The sequence below is a fragment of the Siniperca chuatsi genome, linkage group LG12 (assembly GCF_020085105.1).
Source record: "Siniperca chuatsi isolate FFG_IHB_CAS linkage group LG12, ASM2008510v1, whole genome shotgun sequence".
Classification (NCBI taxonomy): domain Eukaryota; kingdom Metazoa; phylum Chordata; class Actinopteri; order Centrarchiformes; family Sinipercidae; genus Siniperca; species Siniperca chuatsi.
Window position 1 is genome coordinate 28,640,549 of NC_058053.1, and position 19,604 is coordinate 28,660,152.

The 19,604-nt window shown below is 48.0% G+C and overlaps 1 protein-coding gene and 1 long non-coding RNA gene across 4 annotated transcripts in view; one reads left to right on the forward strand and one right to left on the reverse strand.

Moving 5' to 3' along the window:
• The window catches only part of ttn.2 (titin, tandem duplicate 2), a 246,500-nt gene that overhangs the window by 29,940 nt on the left and 196,956 nt on the right, over positions 1-19,604 (reverse strand). For all 3 annotated transcript variants that reach the window (XM_044216152.1, XM_044216154.1, XM_044216153.1), the window contains 6 exons: positions 19,297-19,599; positions 2,067-19,160; positions 1,673-1,969; positions 895-1,482; positions 489-791; positions 90-386 (listed from right to left, as the gene is read on the reverse strand). In XM_044216152.1, the coding sequence (XP_044072087.1) occupies positions 90-386; positions 489-791; positions 895-1,482; positions 1,673-1,969; positions 2,067-19,160; positions 19,297-19,599 (18,882 nt within the window). The remainder of the gene's footprint in view (positions 1-89; positions 387-488; positions 792-894; positions 1,483-1,672; positions 1,970-2,066; positions 19,161-19,296; positions 19,600-19,604) is intronic.
• Positions 1-19,604, forward strand: part of LOC122885298 — a 33,320-nt gene that overhangs the window by 8,851 nt on the left and 4,865 nt on the right. The window lies entirely within an intron of this gene.

A 19,604-nucleotide genomic window follows, 5' to 3' on the forward strand; every position in this document is an offset into this window, starting at 1 on the left:
AAGTGTTCATTCTCTGAGAATGAATGTCCTAAATGTTATGACAATCCACAGTTTGGAATAAAATGCTCAAAAACACAAAAGAGACCTACCGTAGGTGTCCACACACGTGGCTGGTCCAGCGGTCATGGATGGGTTGCTCACTGAGCCAACGGCATTCTTGGCCATGACTCTAAACTCGTATGTCTCGTCCTGGGTTAGGCCAGTCACAGTGAAGTGAGTGTCTGTGATATTAGTAAGGTTAGCCTTGGACCACCTGGCACTAACTCCCTCTCTCTTCTCAATGATGTAGCCAGTGATTGGAGATCCACCATCGTAGTTGGGCTTCTGCCAGGCCAGGCTAATGGTGCTCTTGGTGATGTCACTGATGCGCAAGTTGATGGGTGGCTCTGCAGGAACAGAGAGTAAGAATTTGTTATAAGACAACTGTTGCTAAGAAGTAAAATCATATTTCCTTGACTCTTATAGAAAGTTTTTGACATTCCACTCACCACAGGCATCAATAGCCAGCACTGCATCAGAAACCTGGCTGAAGACACTGATTCCAGCAGCGTTCTCTGCTGCCACCTTGAACTCATAAATAAGTCCAGGGTCGATGTTGGTAACCTTGAAGTGTGTAGCACGGATCAGCGTTTTGTTGACTCTCTGCCAAAGGATGCTGTTCCTGTCTTTCATCTGGAGATGGTAGCCAAACACATGGCTGCCACCATCTGACTTGGGCTCCTTCCAGCCTACAGTGATGCTCTCCCTGGTTACAGCAGTAATCTCTGGAGTTGACGGAGCATCAGGAATAGCTGGCGGGTAAGAGGCAAGTTGAAGTTAACATGTTCATCATGAAAAAGTAGAAAAAATAAATGAGTGAAGATAAAAGAGGTAAGCAAAACAAAGACCACTTACTGTAAGGAAGGCTGACACTGATAGTTGGTGAGTCAATGTGTTCGCTGATTCCATATCTGTTCTCAGCCCTGATTCTGAATTGGTACTCCAGGCCAGTGTTCAGCTTCATGATCTTAATGGTGCAGCGGGCCACAGCAGAAGAGACATCCATCCAGTTGGCTGTGGTTGTCTCTCTCTTCTGGATGATGTAGTTGGTGATGGGGCTGCCACCATCATATGCTGGTGGGAGCCACTTCAGGTTCACGCTGTCTTCTGTGACATCAAACAGCTCCACAGGTCCAAGTGGGGCACTGGGGCGATCCAGAACCATTATATTTATAAAGGACTTGGTGGTTCCACTGGAGTTGGAGGCAGTGATATCATAGCGTCCTGAGTCTCCAACAATGCTCTCACGCAAAGTGATCTTGATGCTGTCAGGGGTGACCTCAAAGTTGAACCTCATTGTTGACCTGAGCAGCACATTATTCTTGGACAGGGTGACTTTAGGCAAAGGCCGGCCAGTCAATAGGATCTCACACTTGAGTGTGGAGCCAGCTCTAACATACACTGTGTTGTGGGGGAAGTCCTTCATGTTGATCTCAGGAGATTCTAGAGCAAAAAAGTAACAAAGAGAGTGAAACTAGGTATAACATTGTATAATTTGACCTGGTTACTTCCTGGTTATATGCAATAATTTCAAGTAATGGATGATGGCTTATTCTGTTGTTTGTATTTCATTTTGATTAATCTTCACTAATCGCATTGTTGAATCTGATCAATCTAATCGTCTGTAACTTACCAAGCTGGTCTTTGACCATTACAGGTGTGACCATTTCCTTAGTATCACTGAATCCTGCATGGTTCTCAGCTCTGATTCTGAAGAAGTACTCAGCATTCTCCCTCAGACCAGACACTGTGAAATGGATGGACTTGGTTACGCCACACTTAACCCACTTCTCTTGGCCTTTCTCCAAAGCTTCCACCAGGTAGCCAATAATTCTGCTCCCTCCGTCTTGTTCTGGTTTGGCCCAGGCCAGGGTCACACTCTCCTTGGTCACATCAGTCACACCCAGCTTTGGTGGTGGGCTTGGTTTTTCTGGACAAAGAACATAATGTGTGTTATTCAAATAATCAGGTATTATCTTTTGCATAACAATAAGAATCTATAATGTTACAGATTTAAAATTCAATACCTGTGATCTTGGTTCCCTCTTTTGTCTCAGCAGGAACACCTACACCATACTCATTTTCGCCTGTCACTCTGAAGTAATAGACTCCTCCTTCCTGCAGGTCTGTCACCTTGTATGTCAGTCTGTGGCATGTGTCAGTCAACCTGGTCCATCCTTTCTTGCTGGCCTCACGGATATCAACAAGGTAGTTCTTGACTGGCCCTCCTCCCTCGTTCTCAGGAGTGTCCCATGTTACAGTAGCAGAGGTCTTGGTCACTTCCTTGACCTCTACATGGTAAGGAGGTCCAGGGGAGTCCAGGACTCTGACATTGAGTGTCAAAGAGGAGGTTCCAGCTACGTTGGACAAGGTGATGGTGTATTTGCCAGAGTCATTACGAGTTGCTTTCTCTAAGGTGATGGAGGTGAAGGTGTCTGTGGTGTCAATGACAGCACGAACTCTAAGGTCAACATCAGGCTTAGTCCATGTGACACTGGGGGTGGGTTTGCCTCTGTAGGGCACTGTCATGGTGAATGAGCTCCCATCCTTCACAATAAGAGTCTTCCTCAGTTCATTGCTGATGTCAAAGACTGGCTCCTCCTCTCTTTCTTTGGCAACCTGTTTGTCTGACTCAGGACTGGGCTCACTGACCCCAATCTTGTTAATGGACTTGACGACAAACACATATTCAGCCCCAGGTGTCAATCCCACCACTGTAAACTCTGTGTTCTTGGTGTTCTGGACTCCAACAATCCATTCATCATCTAAAGTCTTCCTGTATTCTACTCTGTAACCAGTCACAGGTGCTCCACCATCAAATAGTGGCTTATTCCATGACAGGGTGGCCGTGGTCTTTGTAGAGTCAATGATCTTAGGCTTAGCAGGAGGTGAAGGCAAGAACTGTGGGTCTTCAGCCTTGGTGAGTGGGCAAGGGATGCTGGGAGCACTGAGGCCAGCAGAGTTCTCTGCAAACACTCTGTACTCATACTCACAGCCATTACGAAGGTGTGAGGCTTTGACTCTGAGGTCATAAACAGGTTTCTTGTTGACACGGCACCAGCGAAGGCCAGTTTTCTCTCGCCTTTCAATGACATAGCCAGAGATACTGCTGCCACCATCAGAAACTGGTCTTTCCCAACAGATGGTCATTGCCTCACTAGTAACTGAGGTGACCTGGACATTAGTGGGAGCTGCAGGCACAGTGAATGGATCCATGGCCTTTGTTGGCTCACTCTCGAGGGCCTCACCATCCCCATATTTGTTGACTCCCCTGACTCTGAAGATGTACTCATTTCCTCTGAGCAGCTTGGTCACTTTACAGGTGGTTGCCTTCATGTCACCATAGACAACAGTCCAGGCAAGGCGACTAGTCTCACGTTTTTCCACCACGTAGTGCATGATTTCAGCACCACCATTCTCCTGAGGGGGTCCCCAGGTTAGGGTGCATTTCTCTGCTGTGAGGCCAGACACTGCCAAAGGTCCTGAGGCAGGTCCAGGTCTGTCCAGAACCTTGCAGTTGATAGCCACAGACCTGGTTCCTGCCACATTGTGCAGGGTCAGGACATACTGGCCAGAGTCCCTCCTGATAGCATCTCTGACAATCAGGGTGGTTGTGAAGTTGGTGGAGGTGACTTCACACCTGGCCTTGGCCTCAACCTCCTTTCCATCCTTAGACCATGAGACAACTGGGAGTGGACGGCCTGTGATTTCAGCATCAATTCTAATGATGTCTCCAGCCTTAATGACAACCAGCTGTCTGAACTTATCATCCAGGATAATGGTGGGAGGGTCTACATCATCCTTGACTGTGACAGGACCAGTGCTTTCTGAGGGAGCACTCAACAGCTCTGCAGAATTCCTAGCGATGACATGGAAATCATATTGGACATCTTCTGTGAGGCCTGTGACATCAAAGTAGGTGTCTTGCAAGTTGGTGAAGTTGCATTTCAGCCAGCGGCCATTGGGAAGTTCTTTACGCTCAACAATGTAGCCAGTAACTTTTGCTCCGCCATCATACTCTGGCCTCTCCCAGAAGAGGGAAACTGAGGTCCTGGTAATGTTGGTGACTCTAAGGTTACAGGGAGGTTCACATGGATTCCTGGCTGCCACAGGGTCACTGGCCTTGGTGCATGGACCAATGCCTGCAATATTTTCAGCATAGACTCTGAACTGATACAGCAGACCTTCTTCAATGCCTGTCATCTTAAACTGGTTCTCAGCTAGTAGACCTCTGTTGACCTTGGTCCACAGGAGGCTGTTTTGCACTTTGCATTCAATGTGATAACCAATAACGGGGCTTCCACCATCAGTGGCAGGTCTGCCCCATACCACGAGCATGCCATACTTGGTGGCATGGGCAACATGGAGGTTGGTTGGAGGGCCAGGAGGCTCAAAGGGATACTGAGCAACAACAGGAACAGAGTCAATGGCAGGACTCTTGCCATAACGGTTCTCAGCTGCAATACGGAACTGGTACTCTGTTCCTTGAGTGAGACGAGACACCTTGATTGATGTCCTGGCTACTGTGGCTGAGACAATCTGCCATGAAATTGTGGTAGTGTCTCTCTTCTCCACCACATAGTTATTAATCTGGCATCCACCATCATGGGTTGGAGGATCCCAAGACAGAGAAATAAAGTCAGCACTCACCTCATCCACCTTAATGTTGCTGGGTGGGCCAGGTTTGTTCAGGATTATAACAGAGATTTCAGCTGTCTTGGTGCCAAATGTGTTTGTCAGAGTAATCTCATACTTTCCAACATCCTCATTGGTTGCATCCTTGATGAAAATCTTGGATGAGGTCTTGGAAGTAAGAACATTGACCCTAGTTGTCTGCTTAAGCACTTGGCCATCCTTCTTCCAGGATACCTCAGGCAGAGGTCTGCCTTTGAAGGGAACATCAATCTTCAGGTCATCTCCTGCTTTTACACTGTATGTGTTGAACAACAGGTTGATGATGGGCTCCACTGTGATGTCCTTCGTCACCACAGGGTTAGCCAGAGGCTTGGCATCACTCTTGCCCTTATCATTCACAGCAATCACCCTGAAGAAGTATTCCTCTCCAGTTGTGAGTCCATCAATAGTAGCTTCCAGTGCTTTGACTTCACTGCACACAGTCCATTTATCTTCTCCCTTGGGCTGCATCTCCACAATATAGTTTGTAATCTTGCTGCCTCCATCATGATCAGGTTTCTCCCAGGAAAGGGTGACAGTATGACGAGTCACGTCAACCAGAATGATCTTACCAGGAGGCAAAGGAACCTCAGACACCTTAACTTGATCTGTGGAGGCAGGCAAACCTACTCCTAGCTCATTCACAGCCAACACACGGAAATAGTATCGGCCTCCCTCCTGGAGATCAGAAATAATATAGGAGTTCCTCACACAGTTGGTGCAAACACTGGTGAAAGCCATTCTCTTCTGCTCTCTCTTCTCCACAATATAGTGTGATATCTTAGCCCCACCATCAATTAGAGGAGGCTCCCAGGAGAGAGAGACAGAGGTTCTCTTCACATCCTTAACCACCAGGTTGGTAGGAGCGCTGGGGGAGTCCAGAACTCTGACATTAATGAAGGCTGATTTAGAGCCACTGAGGTTCTCAAGGGTCAGTACATATTTGCCAGTGTCGAATCTATCAACATTCTCAATCACCAGCATTGTGTAAGAGCTTGTGACTTCAATCTGGGCATGCTCATTCAGAGTGCCATCAGCCTTTGACCATCTGACCTCAGGCTCAGGCTTTCCTCTGATTGTCACAAACAGACGCAGGGTGGCGGTGGCACGAACATTGACCATCTTCCTCAGATCAGCATCTAGTTCAATTTCAGGAGGCTCTAGCTTCTCTGCAGCGATCACAGACCCAGGTAGGTCAACATGCTCTCCTACTCCCTCACAGTTAACAGCACAGATGCGGAAGTTGTACTCTACATTCTCCTTCAGTTTCTTTACAGTGTAGTGAGTAGTCTGAACACCAGTGGGTAGTGTGCAAATGGTCCACTCATCATCTGCAGCCTCCTTCATTTCAACAATATATCCGCTGATCTGTGCTCCACCATCATAGATAGGCCTGGACCAGGATAGAGAGACTGTGGTGCTTGAATGGCCAGTGACTTTGGGGTTATTTGGAGGTCCTGGTGGATAAGTGGCATCACAGGCCTTGATGTATTGAGTTGGTGCACTGGGCTTTCCCACACCAGCAGCATTTTCAGCTGAGACCCTGAATTCATAGGAGTGGCCCTCTGTGAGGCCAGTGCATCTGAATCTCAGGTCATTCAGCCTCTTTTTGTTACATTTAGTCCATCTGATGCCATCCTTATCTCGTTTTTCAAGGATATATCCTTCAATCTCAGCTCCTCCATTATCCTCTGGTCTCTCCCAGGTAAGCACCATAGAGTCCCTAGTGATAGCGCTGACTTCTGGGGTGGAGGGGGCACTAGGAGTGGTGAAGGGGTTGCGAGCAATAACAGGTTCAGATTCCAAAGGCTCACCAGCACCATATTTATTCACTGCAGTGACTCTGAAGATATATTCATTGCCAGGCAGCAGTTTTGTAATTTTGTAGCTGATGGCCTGAATCTTGGGCTCAACAACGGTCCATGACAAACGACTGGTCTCTCTCTTCTCAATGATGTAGTGAGAGATTCCGGCTCCACCATCATGTGAGGGATGGTTCCAGTGCAGATAACATTTCTCAGCTGTGACCCCTTTGACTTCTAACGGGCCATCTGGAGGACCAGGTCTATCCAGAACTTTAACGTTAACTGGGATCATCTTGACTCCTCCCACATTGACAAGTTTGAGGACAAAGTGGCCACCATCCACTCTGATGCAATCCTTGACTGTCAGAATGGTATGTGTGAGTGTGGTCTTGACCTCCATTCTTGGTGTGGTTTTGTCAATCTCCTTTCCTTCCTTTAACCATATGACCTCAGGCAGAGGCTTGCCAGTGTAGTCAGCATCAATGAGGAATGTCTCACCAGCATGAACAACAGTCAGATCCTTGAATTTAGAATCCATGGTGGCTGCTGGAGCCTCAATTTCATCTTTGGCAGTAATTTCTCCTGTGCTCTGAGAAGGACGGCTGGAAATGCCAGCAGCGTTCCTAGCAATGACTCTGAACTCGTAAACACAGTCCTCAGTAAGGCCAGTGAGTGTGAACTGGGTATCAGTGATGTTGGTGAAGCTTGCCTTCATCCAGCGGGTATCTGGGTGCTTCCTCCTCTCAATCACATAGCCAGTGATTGCACTGCCTCCATCATACTGAGGCCTGGTCCACTGGAGTGTCAAATGATTTCTGGTGATATCAATAGCCTCAGGAGTGCCTGGTGGGTCACATGGGTCCCTGGCTACTGTGCTCTCAGATACCTTGCTAGCTGGGCTGAGTCCAGCAATGTTCTCAGCATAAACTCTGAATTCATACTCAATACCTTCTTCCAGCTCTGTAGTCTTGAAATGCGTGTCTGGGATTAGATGTTTGTTGACTTTAGTCCACAAGAGGCTGTTTTTCTCCTTTCTCTCGAGATGATAGCCTAGGATGGGGCTGCCTCCATTGTTGATGGGGGCTTTCCACTCAACAACCATGTTATCCTTGGTTGCAGCTGAAATACTTGGTGTTCCTGGGGCAGCAGGCTCACTGAATGGATACTGAGCAATAACAGCAGGAGAGACAATGGCAGAACTCTTTCCATATCTATTCTCTGCAGACACTCTAAATTGATACTCAACTCCAGTCTTTAACTTGGTGACTTTGATGGTTGTCCTGGCAATAGTAGCAGACACAATCTGCCATGCTGTCGTGGTGGTGTCTCTCTTCTCCACAATGTAGTTGTTGATCTGACAGCCTCCAGTATACTCTGGTGGCTCCCAGGAGAGAGTGACATAATCAGAACTCACCTCCTCAATCTTCACAGGGCCTGTGGGTGGGCCAGGCTTATCAAGAATAATGACAGTAATCTCCTCTGTAGCTGTTCCAGCACTGCTGGTGGCTGTGACAGTGTATTTACCAGAGTCTTCCTTATTTGCATCCTTGATGCACAGCTTAGTAGATGATTGTGTGCTGGTTACATTTAGTCTGGTTGTCTCCTTAAGAGCCTGTCCATCCCTTTTCCATTCAATCTTGGGCACAGGGCGTCCAATCACTGGAATCTCAACCTTAAGATCCTCACCATGTTGTAAACTGTAAGTGTTGAATGTCACCTTGAATCTGGGCTCGATAGTTACATCTTTAGCAGTGACTGGTGCAGCCAGAGACCTGGGGTCACTCTTGCCCTTATCATTGAAAGCTGACACTCTAAACAGGTACTCATGTCCTGCGCTGAGGCCTGTGACAGTGCCTTCACAAGTTTTGGTTGTGGTGGCCACCACCCATTCCTCTGAGCCCACAGGCTGCATCTCAATGTAGTAGCCCATGATCCTACTGCCTCCATCATGGTCTGGCTTCTCCCATGAGAGTGAGACAGATGTTTTGGTAACTTCAGTCAAAGTGACCTTACCCACTGGCAGAGGAGGCTCAGAGGTCTTAACTGAGTCTTCTGTCTCAGCTGGCTGTCCCACACCAAACTCGTTCTCCGCTAAGACTCTGAAATAGTAGATAGTTCCCTCAGTGAGGCCAGTGATACGGTAGCTTGTCTTTGTGCACTTGTTGTCCACGTTAGAGTAAACCTTCCTGGTAGCATCACGCTTTTCAACCAGGTAATTCTTGATTCTTGCACCACCATCAATAACAGGAGGCTCCCAGGTCAGCGTGACACTTTCCCTCTTAATGTCTTTTACTGTTAGATTCAGAGGGGACCCTGGAGTGTCCAAAACTTTAACAGAGACAAAGGCTGATTTGGTGCCAGCGCTATTTTCCAAGTTGAGGATGTATTTTCCAGCATCATATTTGTCACAGATGTCAATGGACAGTTGTGTGTATTCTTCATCAGTCTGTATCTGAACTTTACTGGGCAGTTCTCCATCCTCCTTGGCCCAACTTATCTCAGGAGTAGGACGGCCCTTGAACGGAATGCAGATTCTCATTGAGCCTCCTGCACGGACAACTATTCCCTTCCTGAGCTCGGAATCCAGAATCATCTCTGGAGGATTAATCTTATCCATAGGTTTCACGACTCCCTGGATCTCAGTGGGCTCACCAACACCCACCTTATTGATGGCACATATGCGCACCTTGTATTCCTGATGCTCTGTCAACTTGGTGATGGTAAACTTCGTAGCATTAACTCCAGAGGGTGGAGTACATATGGTCCACTCCTCCTCATCAGCCTTGGTCATTTCCACAGCGTATCCTTGAATCTCACAACCACCATCATAGATAGGCCGTTGCCAGGCTAGACTGATGGAGTCTTTAGTCATGTCGACCACATGAGCATTGGTGGGACAGCCTGGTTCAAATGTGGGGTCACAGGCTTTGAGGTAGGGTGTAGATGGGCTTGGCTGACCCACTCCAGCTGCATTCTCAGCAGACACCTTGAATTCATATTCATGGTCTTCAGTCAGTCCTGTTACTCTGAAACGCAAGTCTGTCACTCTGCGTTTGTTGCACTTGGTCCACCTCACTCCAGCTCTGTCTCTCTTCTCAACAATGTAACCAACAATCTCACTGCCTCCAGTGGTCTCAGGGCGGTTCCAGCAGACAGTCATGGAGTCCCTGGTAATGTTAGTGATCTCAAGCTCCTGAGGTGCGCCAGGAGCAACAAATGGATTTCTCATGATAACTGGCACTGATTCAAGAGGCTCGCCTACGCCATATTTGTTGACAGCCATGACTCTGAAGATGTACTCATTGCCCTTTAACAGTTTGGTAACCTTGAGCATAGTAGCTCCACAGTCACTGGAGACCACAGTCCATGCCAGGCGGCTAGTTTCTCTCTTCTGAATGATATAGTGAGAAATGCTAGCTCCTCCATCGTGCCTGGGTGGCAGCCATGACAGTGAGCACTTCTCCTCAGTGACATTGCTGACAGTAAGAGGTCCCTCTGAGGGGCCTGGTCTGTCCAGGACCTTAACACTGAATGGGACAGTCTTATTTCCAGCCACATTGGTCAGAACCAGTGTGTATTGTCCACCATCCACTCTGATAGCATCCTTCACAACGAGCAAAGCCTTAAAATCTGTGTTTTTGATCTCAGCTCTAGCTGAGTTTTCAACTTCAACATTTCCCTTGAACCACTGAGCTGTGGGGATGGGCTTTCCTTCCACACTGGCCTCCAGACTGAAAGTCTCTCCAGCATTAATAACAATGGTCTGGTTGTACATAGGATCTGTCTCACACTTAGGTGGGTCAACTTCATCCTTGGCTGTGATGGATCCTGTGCTCTCAGAGGGCTTGCTGACAGCACCAGCTGCATTCCTTGCAATTACTCTGAAATCATATTTACTGTCTTCTGTCAGGCCAGTAACTGTGAATTCATGTTCAATGATGTTTGCAAAGCTAGCCTTCATCCACTTTCCTTCAGGAAGATTACGTTTCTCCACTACATAACCAGTAACTAGACTTCCACCATCATACTCTGGAGGGGTCCACCTCAGCTTCACTGAGTGCCTAGTCACAATTACAGCCTCAGGACGGCCAGGAGGATCACATGGGTCACGGGCTACATAAACCTCAGAGACTTTGCTGCATTTTCCAATGCCAACAATATTCTCAGCATAGACTCTGTACTCATACTCAATGCCTTCCTCAAGAGGAGTAGATTTGAACCTGCAGTCTTGGATGACCATTTTGTTGATCTTGGTCCAGAGGATACTGTTCTTCTCTTTCCTCTCCAGATGGTAGCCCAAGATGGCACTCCCTCCATCAGATGGGGGTTTGTGCCACTCAACTATCATATAATCTTTAGTGTATGAAGACACAAATGGTGTTCCTGGTGGGCCAGGCTCCTGGTATGGATACTGTGCCACAACAGGCTCAGAATCAATTGCATAACTCTTTCCATATCTATTCTCAGCATAGATTCTGAATTGGTATTCAGCGCCTGTCCTCAGATTGCTCACTTTTAGCGTGGTTCTGGCCACAGTGGCAGATACGACCACCCAGTTTGTTGTGGTTGTGTCCCTCTTCTCCACAACATAGTTGGCGATTTGGCATCCACCCGTATATGTAGGAGGCTCCCAGCTAAGAGTGATACTCTCAGCACTGATGTCATCCAACTTGACAGGGCCTGTTGGTGGGCCCGGTTTGTCCAGGGTGATCACTTCGATAGTGGCATCCTTGGAACCCAGAGCATTGGCAATATTGATGCTGTACATGCCTCCATCCTCTTTGGTGGCATCCTTTATGGTGAGAGTGGTGTGATGTGCTGAGTCAGTGACATTGACTCTGGTAGTTTGCTTAAGGGCAGCTCCATCTTTGGTCCAAGTTATGGTTGGCTTTGGATGACCAGCAACTGGGACTTCTATCTTGAGGTCATGACCCACCTGGACACTGTAGGTGCTCACTTTGGGTCTAACAGCAGGCTCAATCACAAGGTCCTTTGCTACAACTGAATGAACCAGTTGTCTGGGGTCACTTTTGCCCTTGTCATTTACAGCAACAACTCTGAACTGGTACTCCTCTCCCTTGAGTAGGTTTGTCACTACAGTCTCCAGTGCCTTCCCACTAGCACACACAGACCAAGCTTCACTGTCCTTAGGAGCCAGTTCGACTTCATAGTAACTGATCCTACTACCGCCGTCATGTTCAGGCTTCTCCCAGGAGAGAGTTACAGTGCTAGAAGTGACATCAATAACACTGACTTTACCAGGTGGCTGAGGCTTCTCAGATATCTTAATTGGTTCTATAGTTTTAGACGGGAGACCCACACCATATTCATTCTCAGCCAGGACTCTGAAGAAGAAGATTCCACCCTCTGGAAGAGGCTCAACTTTCCATGACATCCTGTTGCAGGTGGTGATGGGAGTGTAAACTTTCCTAGTGCTCTCACGCTTCTCAACAAGATAATGCTTAATCTTTGAGCCACCATCCAGAAGTGGAGGCTCCCATGTGAGGGTGACAGAATTCTTGGTAATCTCTTTCACTATGAAGTTAGTTGGTGGACTAGGTGAGTCCAGGACTCTGACACTGATAAAGACTGACTTCACTCCATTGGCATTCTCTGCAGTCAGGGTGTACTTGCCACTGTCAAATCTATCAACATTCTCAATGACAAGTGAAGCGTAGTTGCCTGTATTGTCAATCTGGGCAGTCTCCTTAATCTCACCCTCAGCCTTGCCCCATTTCACCTCAGGAGCTGGACGACCTCTCACAGGAACAAACAGTCTGAGAGTGCTTGCTGCTCTAATGTTGATCATCTTTCTCATATCAGCATCCAGGTCAAGGTCAGGCGCCTCAAGCTTCTCCTCCAGAATAATTTTTCCTGGAACATCAGCATGCTCACCAACACCAACTTTGTTGATAGCACACACTCTGAATTGGTACTCATGCTTCTCCAGAAGCTTTGTCGCTGTAAACTTAGTGTCTGTGATTCCAGTGGGAGGAGTGCACATAAACCACTCATCAGATGCCCCATTGCAGGCCTCAACAATGTAAGCCTGAATCTCACAGCCACCATCATAGATGGGTTTGCCCCATGTCAGGGAAACAGTAGACCTAGATGTGTCCACCACCTTGGGGTTGTTTGGTGGGCCTGCTTTGAAGATAGGATCCAATGCTTTGTAGTACATTGTTGGTGCACTAGGTGTGCCAACACCTGCAGCATTCTCAGCAGCAACTCTGAATTCATAGCTGTGGTTTTCTAGGAGGCCTGTCACTCTGAAGCGGAGCTCACTCACTGTGCGCTTGTTGCACCTAGTCCATCTCACACCGTCCTTGTCACGTTTCTCAACAATGTATCCCTGGATGGGGCTGCCACCATCATTAGTTGGACGCTCCCAGGTCACCACCATAGAGTCTTTGGTGATTGTGGAGACGTCTACCTCTGTTGGTGGTTTGGGAGTGACAAATGGATTTCTGGCAATCATTGCCTCAGACTCCAGAGCCTCACCAACTCCATATTTGTTGACTGGAATCACTCTGAAGATGTACTCATTACCAGGAAGAAGTTTTGTGATCTTCAGGTTCAGTGTCTGAACTTTTGGTTCAACTACAGTCCAAACCAGTCGGCTGGTTTCCCTCCTCTCAACAATGTAATGGGAAACATCGCTACCTCCATCTTGCAAGGGAGGTTTCCAGGCAATAGAGCATTTCTCACTGGTAACCCCATAGATGGAGATAGGGCCCTCAGGTGGACCTGGTCTGTCCAGGACCTTGACATTAATGTTAACAGATTTCTCTCCTCCAACATTCTTTACCAGCAAAATGTACTGACCACCATCAACACGGATAGCTTCTTTAACAACTAGACATGCTGTAAAGTCTGTGTTCTTGAGCTCTAGGCGAGCTGCTTCAGTAATCTCTTGGCCATCCTTCAGCCAATGAACTGTGGGCACAGGCTTACCATAGACAGCAGCCTCAAGCCTGAATGTCTCTCCAGCATTTACCACTACAGCCTGGGAGTACTTAGCTTCCAAGTCAATCTTCGGTGGCTCCACCTCATCCTTGGCAGTGATGGCTCCAGTAGAATCAGAGGGCTGGCTGAAGACACCTGCTGCATTCCTGGCGATGACACGGAACTCATAAATCTGATCTTCAATAAGTCCTGTGACAACAAATTCAGTCTCAATGATGTTGGCGAAACTGGCCTTCATCCAGCGGCCAGCTCCCTCCTTCTTCTCAACCACATAGCCTGTGATCTTGACACCGCCATCATACTCAGGTTTGGTCCATCTAAGTGTCACTTGGTTTCTTGTCACGATGACAGCCTCTGGTTTTCCTGGTCTGTCACAAGGATCTCTGGCCACTTGCATGTCACTCAGTTTGCTGGCTTTGCTGAGGCCAACAATGTTCTCAGCATAGATTCTGAACTCATATTCAATACCCTCCTCAAGGCCAACAACCTTAAATCTGGTCTCTGGGATAAGTTGTTTGTTCTGTTTCACCCACAGTATACTGTTTCTCTCTTTGAGCTCTAAGTGGTAGCCCAGAATTTTGCTTCCACCATCATTGCTGGGTTTCTCCCATACAACCACCATGCTCTCCTTGGTGGCTGATTGGACCACAACAGAGCGTGGTGAGCTGGGCACTTCAAATGGATACTGAGCAACAATGGTATCAGAGAGCAGGACTGAGGACTTGCCATATCTATTCTCTGCAGCAATTCTAAACTGGTACTCAGATCCAGTCTTCAGACGGGCTGCCTTGATAGTGGTTCTGGCCACTGTAGCTGACACAATCTGCCAGTTAGTGGTAGATGTGTCTCTCTTCTCAACAATATAATTGTTGATGGCACAACCACCGTCATACTCTGGTGGATTCCAGGACAGGACCAAGCTGTCAGCAGTGACCTCATCCAGCTTAATTGGGCCAGTTGGAGGACCAGGCTTATCTAGAACAACAACACTGATGTCTGTAGATGCCTCTCCAGCTGTGTTGGTCAGTTTGATAGTGTATGTGCCCACATCATCTCTGCAAGCCTCCTTAATGACCAGGAGAAGGTTTTTGTCTGTGGCTTCAGCATTAACTCTTGTTGTCTCCTTTAGAACAATGCCATCTTTGAGCCAAGTTGGTGTAGCCTTGGGACAGGCAGCATATGGTACATCTATCTTTAGATCATCTCCTGCTATCACACTGAATGTGCTGAAAAGCAGTTTGAAGGTGGGTAAGATGACCAGGTCTTTAGCCACCACAGGCACACTGAGAGGACGTGGGTCACTTACTCCCTTTTCATTGGTGGCTGAGATACGGAATATGTACTCCTCTCCCTGTGTAAGGCCAGTTACAAGTGCCTCATTGGTCTTTACCACCATGACCTGGGTCCACTTCTCACTACCTTTACTCTGCATCTCAACAATATAGCCTGTTATTCTACTGCCGCCATCATGGTCAGGCTTTTCCCAAGTTAGTGTGACGCTGGTGCTGGTAACTTCACCAAGGGACACTTTGCCTGGTGGTAGAGGCCTCTCTGACACTTTAATTGGATCAACAGTTTCTACTGGCAGGCCAATGCCATATTCGTTCTCAGCCAGGATTCTAAAGAAGTACATCTTTCCTTCCTCCAGGTCTCCAACTTTCCAACTAGACTTATGGCAGCTGGCACAGACTGTTGAGTAGGCCTTTCTGGTTGACTCACGCCTCTCCACAACATAGTTTCGGACTCTGGAGCCACCGTCAATGAGAGGTGCATCCCAAACAAGGGAAACTGAATCTCTAGTGACCTCCTTGACGATCAGATTCTGAGGTGCTCCAGGAGTATCTAGCACCCTGACATTAACAAAGGCTGTCTTGCTTCCTGAGGCATTCTCTATAGTCACCATGTATTTACCTCCATCAAACCTGTCAACATTGTCTATCTGAAGAGTTGTAAATGATGGGGTGATTTCAATGTTAGCTTTGTCCAGGGATACTCCATGTTCTCTTGACCATTTTACTTCAGGTGCTGGTCTGCCCTTAATAGGGACGAAGAGTCTGAGTGTGCCACAGGCTCTGATGCAGACCACCTTACGCAGCTCTGCTCCAAGTTCAATTTCCGGAGGAAGCAGTCTGTCTTCAGCTTTGGGGGTTCCAGGAACAGCAGCGGGCTCTCCCACTCCTTCACAATTAGTGGCACAGATGTTGATTTTGTACTCTTGGTTTTCCTTCAAGTTCGTGATGGTGAAGGAAGTGGCTGTCCATCCCTTCTTGGGAGTGTGAATTGTCCACTCATCCTCCTCAGGCAGGCAGGTCTCCACAATGTAACCAGTGATTTCAGAACCACCATCATATACAGGCTTGTTCCAGGCAAGGGTGATGGAAGACTTGGTTGTGTCCAGCACTCGAGGGTTCCCTGGAGGTCCAGGCTGGAAGATGGTGTCTACGGCTTTGTAGAATGGACTGGAAGGACTAGGCTGGCTTAGACCAGCATTGTTCTCAGCAAGAACTCTGAATTCGTACTCATGTCCTGGTGTGAGGCCAGAGACCTTGAATCGCAGGTCAGTTACAGTTCTCTTGTTGCACTTCACCCAGCGCAGGCCAGTCTTATCCCTTCTCTCAATTATGTATGTGTTTATTCTGCTGCCTCCATCATGTTCAGGGCGTTCCCAGCAGACAACCATGGAGTCCTTGGTAATGGTGGTGACTTCAGGCTGCTGTGGTGGGTCACTGGGAACATAGGGGTTGGCACAGATGACAGGTTCAGACTCGAGGGACTCACCCATGCCATACTTGTTGACAGCCATGACTCTGAAGACATACTCATTGCCCTTCAGAAGCTTGGTGACCTTGAACCTGTTTGCCTGTAGGTCTGTGGCCACATTTGTCCATGCCAACCTACTGGTCTCACGCTTCTGAATGATAAAGTACTCGATCTTGGCACCGCCATCATGTGTTGGATGCAGCCAGTTGAGTACACATTTCTCAGCAGTGACGTCAGTAACAGTGAGGGAGTCTGGTGGTCCAGGTCTGTCAAGCACCTTGACATTGAATGTGAACTTGGCAAAGCCACCAGGATTGCTGGCAGTCAGAGTAAAAGCCCCTCCGTCCCTCCTCAGGGAATCTTTGTTTATTAGAGTTGTGTGGAAGTCAGATGTCTTTATCTCTAGTTTGGCTGTATCCTCAAGCTCCTTTCCTTCCTTTGTCCATACCAGAGATGGGATTGGCCTGCCAGTCACACTGGCCTCCAGCTTGAACACCTCTCCTGCCATTACAACAACATTACTGCTATATGATGCATCAACATCAAGCCTGGGCTCTTCAATGTCATCTCTGCATGTGATTGCCTCTGATGGCTGGGATGGAGCACTAACAGCACCAGCTGAGTTTCTAGCAATCACACGGAATTCATAAGTTACATCTTCGGTCAGACCACTGATTGTGTAGATGGTTTCTAGGATGTTATTGAAGTTGGCTTTGAGCCAGCGTCCATTGGGCATCTCTCTCCTCTCTACTGTGTATCCAGTGATGGAAAATCCACCATCTCCCTCTGGTTTGGTCCATGACACTGTCACCTCATGTCTTGTGATATTCAGTGCCACAGGCCTGCCTGGTGGGTCCACTGGGTCCAAAGCATACATAGGCTCAGAGGGTTTGCTTGGTTTGCTGAGACCAGCCATATTTTCAGCAATAACACGGTGTTCATATCCAATTCCATCAACAAGGCCTGTTGATTTGAAGATATTTCCGACAATCAGAGCTTTGCTGATCCTCTGCCACAGAATGCTGTTTTTCTCTTTTCTGTCCACATGATAGCCCAGGATGGCACTACCTCCATCAGAGGTAGGCTCATTCCAACTAAGAATCATAGCATCCTTGTTGAAAGATGTGACGACAGGAGTGCCTGGCTGGCCTGGCACATCAAATGGATAGGCTGCCACCACTGGATCAGAAATAATGCATGGTCCGATGCCATATCTGTTCTGGGCCTTGACACGGAACTGATATCCAGTTCCAGTGTTGAGTCGGGCTGCCTTGAATGTGGTGCGGATCACTGTAGCTGCCAACTCCACCCAGGAAGTACCAGTAGTCTCCCGCATCTCAACAATATAGTTGCTAATGGGAACGCCTCCATCATTCTCTGGTGCCTCCCAGGACATGAGAACATAATCACATGAGACCTCGTCCAGCTTGATGGGGCCAGTGGGAGGACCTGGAATGTCATGGACCAGGACTGTGATCGTCTCAGTCACTGTACCCAGCATGTTCTTTCCAGTCATGGAATACTGCCCTCCATCAGTCCTCTTGATCTCATTGATGTTGAGGATAGTTGAGGTTGGTGTGGTTTCAGTGTTGATTCTTTGTGTCTCCTTGAGCATTGTGTCTCCCTTTTTCCAGGAAACCACAGGTCTGGGTTTTCCGAGCACTGGAACCTCCACCTTGACGCGGTCCCCTGCCTTAGCGATGACCGTCTTCTGGTAGACTCCCCGCAGGTCAAAGGAAGGAGCAGAAGTCTGCTCTTTGATAATAGCAGGCCTGCTCTCACGGGGGTCGCTCCTACCTGATGCATTGACAGCCATTATGCGGAAGGTATATTCTGCGCCCTCAATCAGATCTGTGACAGTGTAGTCCAGAGCCTTGATGGTGGCCACGTGGGCCCACTGGTCAGTGTCCTTCTTCTGGGCCTCAATGACGTATCCAGTGATTAAGCTGCCACCGTCATGCAGGGGCTTGGTCCATGCCAGGCTGGCACTGTCAGCTGTCACATCTGTGACATACAAGTTCTCTGGTGCAGAGGGGGCCTGGGACACCCTGATTGGCTCAGGGGTTTCAGCAGGCTCACCTACGCCCAGGTCATTCTCAGCAGAGACACGGAAGTAGTAGTAAGCTCCCTCCTCAAGGTCTGAAATCTTGAAGGAACACTTCTGCCATGTGGTGCTAAGAACTGTGTAGGCCTTCTTGGTGGCCTCTCTCTTTTCAATAACGTAGTTGTGAATCTTAGAACCACCATCAATTATGGGGATTTCCCACTGGAGAGTGATGCTTTTCTTAGTGATCTCTCTAGGTTTGAGGTTGACTGGTGGTCCTGGTGTGTCCAGAACTTTCACATTAACAAAGCCAGTCTTCTTTCCAGCAACATTCTCCAGACAGAGGTGGTACTTTCCAGCATCGTATCTGGTGCAGTCAGGAATAACGAGTAGAGTGTAGGACTCTGTGGTATCAATATGTGCACGTGTTTTCAGGTTGATATCATCTTTGCTCCAGGTTACTTCAGGAACAGGACGACCCCTGATGGGAACAAATATACGGATTGAAGCACGGCACCTGACCACCAGGGTTCTCCTGAGTTCAGCATCCAGCTCATAGTCTGGCAGTGTCTCCTGGTTCACCAGTTCAGTCACTTTCTCAACCTCTGCAGGTTCGCCAACTCCCTCAGAGTTTACAGCACTGACTCTGAAGTGGTATTTGCCTCCTTTTTTAAGTTTACCAATAACATATTCAGTAGCTTTCAATGGGTACTGTGTCTCCATCTCCCAGTCATCATGCCCCTCCTTTTTGTACTCCACAATATATCCCTCTACTTCAAGACCACCATCATAGTACGGTCGACCCCAGGCAAAGGTGGCTGTGCAGGTTGTGGTGTCTGTAATTCTGGGGTTGGATGGAGGACCAGGTGGATCTAATAAACAAAAAAAACAGAAGTTAATGAGGGCCTTTTTACAAAGGTGCTTGATGTGTATTTTCAGACTTTCTTGTGTATGCATAACGTTTTAAAATGTAATTCAGAATTAAGTGAAAAGTCCAGTTTTACTTACACACAATGTCCCTGGTCATCACAGGGTGTGATGGCTCACTTGGCTCCCCAAATCCAGCCTTGTTCTCAGCAGTGACTCTAAACTCATACTCTACTCCCTCGCTCAGGCCTTGCACCTTAAAGCGCAGGTCAGGGATCGTCCTCTTGCAGGCTCTCACCCATCTCATTCCTCTCCTCTCTTTCCTCTCTACACAATATCCTCTGATGTCACTTCCCCCGTCCTGTGCTGGTCTCTTCCATGAAATGGTGACAGCGTTCCCACTGACAGTATCAATCTCTGGGGTTGAGGGTGGGCCTGGTGGGCCTGGA